The sequence below is a fragment of the Rhinoraja longicauda genome, chromosome 26 (assembly GCF_053455715.1).
Source record: "Rhinoraja longicauda isolate Sanriku21f chromosome 26, sRhiLon1.1, whole genome shotgun sequence".
In the NCBI taxonomy this organism is placed as follows: Eukaryota; Metazoa; Chordata; class Chondrichthyes; order Rajiformes; family Arhynchobatidae; genus Rhinoraja; species Rhinoraja longicauda.
Genome location: NC_135978.1, coordinates 34124199 through 34136852, shown reverse-complemented (window position 1 = coordinate 34136852; position 12654 = coordinate 34124199). Strand labels below are relative to the sequence as shown.

General features: G+C 47.1%; 1 protein-coding gene across 1 annotated transcript in view; it reads left to right on the top strand.

Moving 5' to 3' along the window:
* The first annotated feature begins 687 nt into the window (after positions 1 to 687).
* The window catches only part of LOC144606372 (paxillin-like), a 52234-nt gene continuing 40267 nt past the window's right edge, over positions 688 to 12654 (top strand). Inside the window, exons 1-2 of the mRNA XM_078422399.1 lie at positions 688 to 749; positions 12575 to 12650. Coding sequence (XP_078278525.1) covers positions 737 to 749; positions 12575 to 12650 — 89 coding nt within the window. The 5' untranslated portion in view covers positions 688 to 736. The remainder of the gene's footprint in view (positions 750 to 12574; positions 12651 to 12654) is intronic.

Below are 12654 nucleotides of genomic sequence, written 5' to 3'. Positions count from 1 at the left end.
CAGCCTAAACCAAACATAAACTAAACCTCAACTCAACAAAACCTAAACCGTATCTGCCTCCAACAACGTCTGGTCCTGACCACCCATCTACATCATGGGACACGATCGGAGTATCTCTAATCAGACTTTACTGGACATTATCGTGCACAAAAGTGCTCTTCCCGTTTTCCTGTTTCTTCCCACTGTGAAGAGCTTGATTGGAATAATGTTTAATCTGTTCGCTGACTGGATAGAACGCAACTAAAAAATGGTTTTCACTGTAATACAGTACATGTAACTGGATTTCAATTAAATCTAAACCTAACTAAACCTAAATTAAACTCAACCTGAACTACACTAAACGTAAATTCATCAAAAATAAACTAAACGTAACTTAAACCTAAACTAAACTCCACCTAAACTAAACTAATCCTACGTCTAAACCTGAATGTCAACTGAAATAAACCCGAATCTAAACTAAACGTAACCTAAACTAAACCAAAACGCCACTATCGTATTTGTCTCCACCACCCCCCGAATGCGGTTTCCAGGCACCCACCACCGCCTGTGACGAAGAAAACGTGCCCCCGGATATCTCCTTTAAACATTTCCTGTATCGGACGTGACACGGTTAGATGAAACGCATGCGCGCCACAAATAGGCTGGGTCGGTGTCGAATGCTGAAGGAGGAGCGGCGATCTGTCCGGGTTCCGGAGACTGAGCTGCTTCGGGAGTGACTGAACGGGACGCTCTGAACATGGACGAGCTGGGTGAGTTTGTGAGACTGGCAGTGCTTGGGAGTGGGGGGGGGGGGGGGTGGAAGCAGATGGGCATTGGGGCAAGGAGGCAGAAAGGGCCGTAGTGGGACTATGTGAGGGATGGATGGATTTGGGAGGCTGGGAGTTGGGCGAGCGAGTTATTGGGAAAAGAGGTGGAGGATGTCCACTCCAAAAACGTACAGGTATGTAGGTTAATTGGCTGGGTAAATGTATAAATTGTCCCTAGTGGGTGTAGGATAGTGTTAATGTACGGGGATCACTGGGCGGCACGGACTTGGAGGGCCGAAAAGGCCTGTTTCCGGCTGTATATATATGATGATGATGATGATGATGTCCGTCGATCGTTTTACGCGGCGGGAAACAGCGAGAGAGAGAGAGATAGAGGATGGTGATGCATGGAAGACGTGGGAGGGTTGCCGGGGACAGTTGGAGGGGTGCGGTGTACGAAGGCAAGGAGGCGGGAGTGAAGGGGTCGCGATTATGGCGACGGGGTAGGGGGAGTGGGGAACGAGGAGACCGGGAAGGGGAGGGAACGGGGGTTAGGAAAGACGCGGACGTAGGAAGGGAATACGGGTGGGGGGGGGGAGTTGGAGAGGGATGATAGAGGGAAGCGAGGAGAGGGGAACGCAGGAAGGGGGCGCGGGGAACGGGGAGATAGGGAAGGGGGGAATGGGGACGAAGGGAAGGGAGATGGAATGGTGATGGGGAACGGTAAGAATGGGAAGTGGGGACGAAAAGGGTTGAGGAGCTTGTACGGCAATGATGTTTGGGGTGGTGGTAATTATGGGGTGTGAAGTGGGACAGGATGTGGAGAGCATCATTCACAAGACCTAGTGGATGTGAGACACAGACTAGAGCTTTTGGAGTGATAAAGGTGGAAGGCGGAGGCCAACGGGAGGCGAGATTTGTTCCCTTGCAAAGTATCCCAGTCTCACGTTGTATGAAAACGCCGAAGCTGTCTGCGGCTTCAGAGATAACCGAGTGTTGAATTGTGTCCAAGTGTATCCACAGTGGGTAGTGTTAAATATAGGCAAGGCATTAGGCGCTGCAGTAAATTAGCGGGCCTAGCAGCATGTCCGGAAAATTCGAATAGGAGCAATGTGTTCGAGTAACTCAATGGGTCAGGTTGCATCTCTGGAAAACATGGATAGTTAAAACGGTCTGGTGTAATTCAACGGGTCAAGAAGGATCCGACTTAGTTGTGTGCGCGTGCGTGTGTGTGTGTGTGTGTGTGTGTGTGTGTGTGTGTGTGTGTGTGTGTGTGTGTGTGTGTGTGTGTGTGCGCGCGCGTGTGTGCGCGCGCGCGAGCGCGTGTGTATGTGTGTGTGTGTGTGCGTATTTGCAAACGAGAATTTGCAGTTTCTCGTATCACCGGATTTCGTCTTTGTGGTTTTAGTTTCGCAGCGAACAGCAGGAACGGATGTTGTGCCCCTTGCAGTGCCTCTCCCTGCGGCCTGTGACTTAGAGGCAGAAGCTTCACTGGTATGTTCACAGAGTGAATGCATCATTGTGGCGAGTGCCATGCGGTCTTAAGGTCATACGGTATGGAACCAGGCCGTACGGGCCATCTCGTCACTGCCGACCAAGATGCCACATCTACACTAATACCACCTGCCTGCGTTGGCCCACATGCCCATAAACTATTCCTATCCAAGCACCAAATGTATTTTAAATGTTGTTATAGTTCAAAGGTTCATGTCAACGGAGCAGAAATAGGCTATTCGGCCCATTGTATCTACGCCGCCTTTCAATCATGGCTGTTCCATCATTACCTTTCAATCCCACACCCCTGCCTTCTCCACATTACCCTTGACACTACTAATCAAACATCTGTCAGTCTCCGTGATATTTTTTCCCAATGACTTGGCCTCCACAGCCGCTGCTGGCAATGGATTGCATAGATTCACCACCCTGTGATGAAAGAAAATCCTCCTCATCTCCTTTTGTAAGGTATGTCATGTACTTGCCGCACCTACCTCCCCTGACACCTCGTTCGGACCACCCTCTGTGCGGACAAAGTTGCCCTTGACGTCCACGTCTCACCTTAAACCTGTGCCCTCTAGTTCTTGATTACCCCAATAAATACAACGTGGAAATAGGCACTTCGGCCCAAAAACTCTCTCCATGCCCTACCCCGTCCCAGTTTACCCACCGGTTTTACTGTCTCCGACTACATTCTATCTATGTAGTGGACTATCCACTCCCCTGACATCACTCTGAAGAAGGGTTACGACCTGAAACCAAATCCATTCCTTCCCTCCAGAGAAGCTGCCTGTCCCGCTGAGTTCCTCCAACATTTTGTGTTTACCTTCGGTCCAAATATTGTTGACTCAACAAGCTCCTCTGGTAGCTCGTTCCGGAAACCAATCGATGCCAATTGCTAACAACGTACGCAAAAACAAAAGACTAGAACCTTTAGATGCTGGTTTACAAAAAAGACAATGGCTGCTGGAGTAAGTCCGACTGTCAGGCTCTATGTCCGGAGAACATGGATAAATATAAAGTACTTAATTTAGCGGATCAGTCATAATCTCCGGAGAAAATGGACAGGTGCGAAAAGCTGGATTAGCTTAGTGAGTCAGGCAGAATCTCTGGAGAACATGCAAAGCTACCAAGTGCTGGTGTAACTCAGTGAATCAAACAACATGTTTGGTGAACATAAATAGGTATAATGTGCCGGAGGAATTCATCGGGTCAGGCAGCATCTCAGAAAAAAATGCAAAGCTGACGTTTCCAGTCGGAATTTCTTTTTCCAGATTTGGTATATTGAGGTTCCCCAGCAATGTATGTATTGCTGAAGATCCCAACACCCGCTGTCGCTCCTGCCCCCGTCGCTAAGTCAGCTTGGCGCTCAACCCGATTTGGATAGTGCTTTTTATTTTGCTCTTCAAAGATTCGCTAAAGCAAACAAAATATAAATTGCAGATCAGAGCGGTTTCCGACTGCGTGGGCAGCTCACTTCCTCAAGGTTGGGTCGCTATGAAGAGAGGCCGCTCCTGCTCCCATATGTTGTCACTGTTGCCGAGTTTGATTATCCAACTGCGACCTGCAATCGCCAGTCTTTTTCACATCATCGGCTCGCCAAAATACTGGGACAGGCTCCATTGCGTGTGTGCGTGCCTCTGTATGTGTCTCTATGTGTGTGTGTGTGCCTGGACGAGTGTTTTTTTAAAAATCTGTGTGTGCGTTCGTGAGTGTAAGTGTGCGTGTGTGTGTGTTTGTGCGTGACTCTCTGTGTCAGGGTGCGGCTCTATGTGTGTCTGTCTGTGCGTGTCTGTCTGTGTATCTGTGTATTTGTGTGATTCTGTGTGTGTGTGTGTGTGTGTGTGTGTGTGTGTGTGTGTGTGTGCGCGCGCGCGTCTGTGCCTGTCTCTCCCTCTGTGCGAGGCTGTCTGTGTGCGTTTGGCTGTGTGTCTGTAAGGGCCTCGACCCGAAACGTCACCCATTCCTTCTCTCCCGAGATGCTGCCTGACCTGCTGAGTTATCCAGCATTTTGTGAATAAATCTCCTGTGAGCGTGTGTATCCATTTCTGTGTCTGTCTATGTGTGCCAGCCTGTCTGTGTGTCTGTGAATCTGTCTGTGTGTATGAGATTCTGTATGTCTATCTCTATGTGTGTTTCACTGCGTGTGCGTATGTGCGCGTCTGGCTGTCGGTGCCTGTCTCACTCTATGCGGGTGGCTATGGGTGTGTGTCTGTGTGTCTGTCTGTCTGTGTGTATGTCTGTTTTTGTCTGTCTGTCTGTCTGTCTTTCTGTCTGCCCGTCTGTCGGTCGGACTGGATATCTGTCTGTATGTCTTTGTGAGTCTGTACGAATCGTGTCTGTGTGGTGTGTGTGTGTGTGTGTGTGTGTGTGTGTTGCGTGTACCAATTGATCAATTGGTCATTGATCAAAAACCAATCAATCAGGTCATTGAGTGTTTGCCTGTCAACGTGTGTCTGTCTGTGTGCGTCCCTCTCTCTCTCTCTCTCTCTCTCTCTCTCTCTCTCTCTCTCTCTCTCTCTCTCTCTCTCTCTCTCTCTCTCTCTCTCTCTCTCTCTCTCTCTCTCTCTCTCTCTCTCTCTCTCTCTCTCTCTCTCTCTCTCTCTCTCTCTCTTCCTCTGTGTGAGTCTGTCAGTTTGTTAGTTTGGCTGTGTGTGAGCATCTTTATGCGTTTCTGTGTCTGTATGTACAGTGCATTCAGAAAGGATTCAGACCCCTTCACTTTTTCCACATTTTGTTACATTGCAGCCTTATTGTAAAATTGTATAAATTCATTTTTTTAATCATCAGCCTACATACAATACTCCATAATAAAAAAGCGAAAACAGATGTTTGGAAAATTTTGGCAAAGTAATTGAAAAGAATTTACTGAAATATCACATTCACATAAGTATTCCAAACCCTTTGCTATGACACTAAAAATTGAGCTAAACTCATCCTATTTACATTGATTATCCTTGAGGTGTTTGTACAACTTGATTGGAGTCCACTCGTGTAAATTAAATTGATTGGACACGATTTGGAAAGGCAGACACCTGTCTATAGATGGTCCAACAGTTGACAGTGCATGTCAGAGCAAAAACCAAGCCACGAAGACGAAGGAATTCGCCGTAGACAACCAAGACAGGATTGTGTCGAGACACAGATCTGGGGAAGGGTATAAAACAGTTTCTGCAGCATTGCAGGTCCCGAAGAGCACAGTTGCCTGTCATTCTTAAATGGAAGAACGTTCTCCAGGACTCTTCTTAGAGCTGGCCGCCTGGCCAAACCAAGCAATCGGGGAGAAGGGCCTTGGTCAGTGTGGTGACCACGAACCCGCTGGTCACTCTGACAGAGCTCCCGGGTTGCTCTGTGGAGATGGGAGAAAGTTCCAGAAGGACAACTATATCTGCAGCATTCCACCAATCAGGCCTTCGTGGTAGAGTGGCCAGACGGAAGCCACTCCTCAGTAAAAGGCACATGACAGCCCGCTTGGTGTTTGCCAAAAGGCACCAAGAGGACTCTCACACCATGATAAACAAGATTCTCTGGTCTGATAAAACCAGGATTAAACTCTTTGGCCTGAATGCCAAGTGGCACCGCTCATCACCTGGCCAATACCATACCTACGGTGAAGTATGGTGGTGCCAGCATCATGCTGTGGGGAAGTTTTCAGCGGCAGGAACTGGGAGACAAGTTAGGTTTGCGGGAAAGATGAATGGAGCAAACTACAGAGAGATCCTTGATGACAATCTGCTCCAGGGTATTCTGGACCTCAGACTGGGGTGGAGGTTCACCTTTCAACAAGACAACAACCCTAAGCTCACAGCCAAGACAACGCAGGAGTGGCTTCGTGACATGTCTGTGAATGTCCTTAAGTGGTCCTGCCAGACCCCGGACTTGAAACCGATCGGACATCTCTGGAGGGACCTGAAAATATCTGTGCATCGGCGCTCCCCACCCAACCCGACAGCGCTTGAGGGGATCTGCAGAGAAGACTCAGATAAATTACCCAAATACAGGTGTGTCAAGCTTGTAGCATCATAGCCAAGAAGACTTGAGGCTGTATTCGCTGCCAAAGTACTGAATACTTCTGTAAATGTAATGCTTCAGTTATTTATATTTAATTACTTTGCAAAAATTACTAAACACCTGTTTTTGCTTTTTTTATTACGGGGTATTGTGTGTATATTCATGATAAAAAATGAATTGAATCCGTTTTAGGCTGTAACGTAGCAAAATGTGGAAAAAGTGAAGGGGTCTGAATACTTTCTGAATGCACTGTATGTTTATATATGTGTACCATGGCAATACGTGTGTGTCTATCTATGAACAATTACGCGAATGCCGGAGTAACTTAGCGAGTCAAGCAGCTTCTCTGGAGTACGTCGAGCCGTCTACTAAATGCTGTTATTTTACCCGCTCGACATCCCCGTCCATATGCCCACAATTTTCTTAATGGAATAATTGGCCCACAAGTCCCTATTTTTTTCCTGGAATTTATCTTGCACTAAATGTTATTCTCTTTGTAATGTGTCCGTACACTGTCGATGGCTCGATTGTAATGATGTCCAGTGTTTGCACTGACGGGTTAGCTTGCAACGGAGAAAATAGTTCACATGATTGCAAACAACCAAGGGTGGTGGTGACTGGTATATGGAACGAAATGCCAGAGGAGCTAATTAAGGCAGGCACAATCACAATTTAAAAATATTTAAACATGGATAGGATAGCTTTAGAGGGGTATGGGCCAAACGCAGGCAGGTGGGGGTTCTGGATATGGGGCATATTGTGCGGAGTGTGTAAATTGGGCCAAATTGGGCTGTTTTCTCTCTTAATGGCACTCCGACCCCTGAAGACTCTATGGCGGCACAGTCTGACGAAGTGCGCCGCCGCAAAACCGCACATAACCATGTTCCCCAGAAATGCTGCTCAAATCCTAAGGTACTCCAACACTTTATACCTATCCATGTTCCACAGACATGCTGCCTATCGCACTAATTAATCGCAGCACGTTGTACCTACCCATGTCGTCCAAACATTCTGCCTAGACCGCTGAGGATCTTCAGCATTTTGCACCAATCCATCTTCTCCAGAGATGCTGCCTAACCCGCTAAGTTACTCCAGATCTTTGTGTCTGCTTCCAGCACCACCCCCGAGAATGTGCCCAATGTGCCCTCTGCTCTCTGCGTAAAAAACGTGGCCTGCACATCTCCTTTCATCGTTGTCCCTCCCAATTTACTCTGTGCCCTCTAGCTTATGACATTTACACACTGGGGAAATAAGAAAAAGTGGGGCTGGGAGCCTGTCGCTGTGTTGTACAACTTTGTGTTCAATGTTCTCCGAGGATGTACAGCAAATTCTCAATATAACGGACCACGAGCGGGTGGAGGGAACTGTTGTCCGTTTTTGCCGAATTTCCGCAATAACCGAGTAAGGATTATCATTGCATGCATTTGAAACGAATAGGTGTCGATCTTGGTTAATTCACAAAAGGGCACAAATGACCATTAAACTGGGCGCCGATGTCGCTGCACTGCAGCAGCGAGTCCTTCTACTTCAGCGACGGCACGGTCCTGTTCATACGGCTGTTGTTCATGCCCAATTTTAGCTCCTGGGAATAGTGTTTTCTTCGGGATGTTGGCATCGAAAAGACGCGCTGTCACCAAGAAGCTCTCTCCGCTCTCACCTGCAAGGTGGAGTATGTGGGAAGGAACGGCGGTGTGGACAAGGCGAAGGGAGAAGAATTTACCCACGAGGTAGGAGCGGGGAGCGGACATAGCGACGGCCAACAGAAGCGGAACGGGAGCAGTGGGAGTGCAATAAGCCGCAGAGTGACCTTCGCATCCTGAAGAAAGTGTTGGCCGCAGGGACTACAACTTGAGTCGCAACAACAGCCTCGTCAACTGGACCGCGTACGAGTGAAGAAAGACGCGCTAGTGCACCTTAGGTGCCAGGGGTGTTTTGGCAGGTCCGTCCGCTGTGTCCGAAATCCGCTATAAAGAGGTTCAGTTAAAACGATAGTTTACTGTACTTCCGTTGTATTGGGCACCTGTGGGCCACATTTGAAGCGTAGAGCAGGCGACGTTGTGAACTTGGATTAGATTGGTAGGAAAGTTCGGCGTGTGCACGTGACACATATCTTAATCGCATTTGACCAGGGGCCTCAACCCACCAAAGTGCCACTGAATCATGTCCCACCACGTTTCTTTGTTAGTGGGCGAGTCACTGTCAACAGCAAATCCGAACGTGAAACATCTACGCACGGGCAAACGGAGAACTGAGAACAATTGAGTCTTGTAGAAATAAGAAACTGCAGGTGCTGGTTTACACAAAAGAACACAATGCGTGGAATGAATCAGCGGGTCACGCAGCATTTCAGGAGAATTTAGGTAAGGTATCTTCTGCACCTATCACTTCCTTGCCTTTGGCCTGCTCTTACCCCCCCCCCATCCGGATTTCTCTCCGAGTCAAGTTTCGGAGTGCCCACCCGAAACGTCGCCAGTCCACGTTCATCAGAGATGTCGCTTGACCCGCTGAGTTACTCCAGCACTTGTACCGATCCGTGTTCTCTAGTGATGTTGCTTAACCCATGAGTTATTTCAGCGCTTTATACCTACACCTGTTCTCCAGAGATGGTGTATGGCCGGCTGAGAAGACTCCAACACTTCGTACCTATCCATGTTCTCCAGAAATACTGTCCGATCCGCCGAGTTCCTCCCTCACTTGTAAATATCCATGTTCTCCAGAGATATTTCCTCAACCGCTGAGTTACTCCAACATTTTATATCTTTGAAACCCAAAATCAGCAGTACCTTGTGGCTTAATTGGTACGGTAGTCAGGCAGGTGTTAGTTCCAGTTTCGTGTACGTGGGTGCAGGAGACTTGAGAAGGAATATGTTGCAGAACATTTGGGGAAATGAAACTATAAAGTGGCGTCATTTCCTTGGGGAACTAACATTTGCTGAACTGTCCAAATGACCTACTTCTGCTTGGTTCGCAACGTTTTCTATTCTTAGCATAACCACCTTGAATCTACAGTATGTCAGCCAAACTAACTTCCTTATCCGCCAACAGCCACTCGGTGTAAAAGACTTGCCACACACATAATCTTTATAGTATGACCCTTTCGTGTCAAAGCTATGTCTCCAATCTTTGACATTTTCGCACTGGGAAAAGGAGCTGCAGAGGTGCACACTCTTTATATATGGACTTCAGCAAGACATTTGGCAGCGTTCCGCATGGGATGCTGCTCAGAAAGTTTAGATCACATGAGGTTCAAGGAGAACCATCCGACTGGTTAGAAATTTCCTTTCTTGGAAGAATGTTGGCTGGTTTTCGGACTGGCGGAATGTGACGAGTGGTTAGCCCCAGGGTACCGTGCTGGGACCATTGCTGTTCGTCATCTATATAAATGATTTGCATGAGATCGTATGCATGATTAGTAAGTCTGCATATTACACTAAGGTGAGTGATGTTGTGGGTAGCGCATAGTTATCAAAACTTGCAGCAGGATCGCAAACGGTTGGGCAGGCGGGTTGTGTTTTATGTGACATTGGTGAGACCACATTTACAACCCTTTTAGTCTCCCTTAGAAAAGTGTGTTTTATGATGCAAAAGATTATACAAAAGATACAAAAGATTTACCAGCCTGTTGCCAGAACTCAAGGGAGAGATTCAGCAAGCATGGGACTACTGTAGACGAGGCATGTTGGTCGGCGAGGACAATTACACAGATAGATAGAAAATAGGTGCAGGAAGAGGCCATTTGGCCCTTCGAGCCAGCTCCACCATTCATTGTGATCATGGCTGATCATCTACAATCAGTAACCTGTGCCTGCCTTCTGCTCATATCCTTGATTCCACTAATCCTCAGAGCTCTATCTAACTCCCTTTTAAATGTATCCAGTGAATTGGCCTCCACTGACTTCAATGGCGGAGAATTGCACAAATTCACAACTCTCTGGGTGAAAAAGTTTCTTCTCACCTCAGTTTTAAATGGCCTCCCCTTTATTCTTAGACTGTGGCCCCTGGTTCTGGACTCCCCCCCCCCCAATTTGAGAACATTTTTCTTACATCTAGCTTGTCCAGTCCTTTTATAATTTTATACTTCTCCATAAGAACCCCTCTCATCCTTCTAAACTCCCGTGAATAAACGCCCAGTCTTTCCAATATTTATGCCTAAAGGACCTGTTTCCTCTGTGAATATGAATAACGTTTTGAATGACATTATTTTTGCATACTTTTTGGTATTTCTATCAGGTCTTTTCGCAGTTTTCGGCGTTCTGGAGCAAACAATGCAAGTTTGTTCAACCTTCATACCCATTACCTCATAACGCAGGCAGAATTCTGGTAAAGCCATCTTTTTATGGGCGAACATAACTGCGCAGTATACTCTTTAGATGGCCTATCTAAACCCTATAAAGCTGCATCATGAATTCCTTTCTCTTATGCTCAATGCCCCGAACAATAAAGTTTCCTTTCGCCTCTAGCCGTTTTACATTTGCCAGCTACAACCTCAACCGCCCCCCCCCCCCCACCCCTTTGGGATTCACCTCTCACTTGTCAGGCTTTGACCTCTCTTTTCCTGCTTCCTCCCGCGTACTCAAATGTCTGAAGAACCGTCTCGACTCGCAATTGCGCTTCTCCATTTCCCTCCATACTTGCTGCCTGATCCGCTGCGTTCCTCCACCCCCTTCGATTGAGCTCGTGATTACTTGTTCTTCTCCCTTCCCAGTTTTGTGGGTAAATTGGCTTCTTGTGCAAGAAGTGGATGAGAAATCAGAATAACATAGCACCCATGTGAACGGTGATCCTTTGTCATTATAATCCGCAACGTCTTCTGTTCATAAAATAACAACCTTGACTCAGTGGCTTATCGGCCAATCTAAAGTCTGACATTTTTTGGTGGAGCCACAAAAAATACAGAACATGGAACCCTTCGCAGAACCCAAAGACGTCGAGTAACACCCCTGTTCAGAGAGCATCTGGAACACCGGGGGTTGCGAGGAGACCTGATAGAAGTATTTTCATTTATGAAGGGCTTATGTAGGCAGTCAGAACTATTCTCCCAGAATGGAGAAAAAAACACATATTAGAGGACATAACATCAAGATAAGAGGGGATAAGATCGATGGAGATGTCACGAGCAAGGTTTTTTTTACAAAGAGGCCAAGTGCCAAGTCAAGAAAATAAAGAGTGCTATATTGTCAAATGTCCTGAAACGGAACAATTAAGTCCTTACATGCTGCAGTACAAAAATATATAAAAATAGTACTCTGTAAACATCATAGTGAGCAACAAGCAAAGTTCAGTACACACAAGCGCGCGTGCACACACACATAAACACGCACACACACACACACACACACACAAACACGCACACACACGCACACACACACTCACACACGCACACACACACACACACACACACACGCACACACACACGCACGCACACACGCACACACACATACACACACGCACGCACACACACACACGCACGCACACACACACACACGCGCGCACACACACACACGCGCTCATACAAACAAACCTTAATCGTGGAAAGAGAGACAATGTCCCGCAAATCTCCACTTTTTGCAGTTTATTTGGTGTGGTCGTTTTTAACATCTTGAGGGTTGTTGGGGAAGAACCTGGACGTTACAGTTTTCATGTTCCTTCACCTATGAAGTCCAGATGGCAGGAACGAGCGTCTGTAACTCGGGGTTGGTAGTTGATATGCAGGGAATGGGGGGATAAGGATTCTGTTCCAACGGGTAATAGTTGTTCTGAAATATTGTAGACGACGGACCTGTTCCTGTGCTATATTATTTAATGATTAGAAGGATGAGACACAATTGAACTTTACCAAGTAGTGAAAGATCTGGTAACGTGGATGCGGAGAAGATGTTTCCACGAGTGGGATAACCTAGGACCAGAAGGCACAGTTTCAGAATTCAAAGTCGTGCCTTTCGAAAGGAGATGAGGAGGAATTTATTTTGCCAGAGGGTGGCGAATCTGCGGTGAATTGCAATAGATGGCTGTGGAGGCCAAGTGATTTGGTATTTTGAAAGCCAAGTCGACAGGTTCTTGACAGGTAAGGATGATAAAGATTTTTGTGAGAAGGCAGGGGAATGAAGTTGTAAGGGAAGAGTAGGTCTGCCGTGATTGTATGGACGTGTACACTCAATTTACCGAATGGCCTAGTTCTGCTCCTATTACTTATGAACCTATAAACCCCTAAATATTACATCTCTGGAGAACATGTCTGGGCGATATTTTGGGTCGAACCTTACATCCGTTTTGGCGAATAGTTTCAGTAGATGTTGCCACTCATGTTCACCTTATCTTTATAGATCTGTTGCTGGCGGAACTTGAGCCACCCTCGGTGACCGTCGCTGGGGCCGGTGACCAACCGTATTCTCTGGCTGGGTAT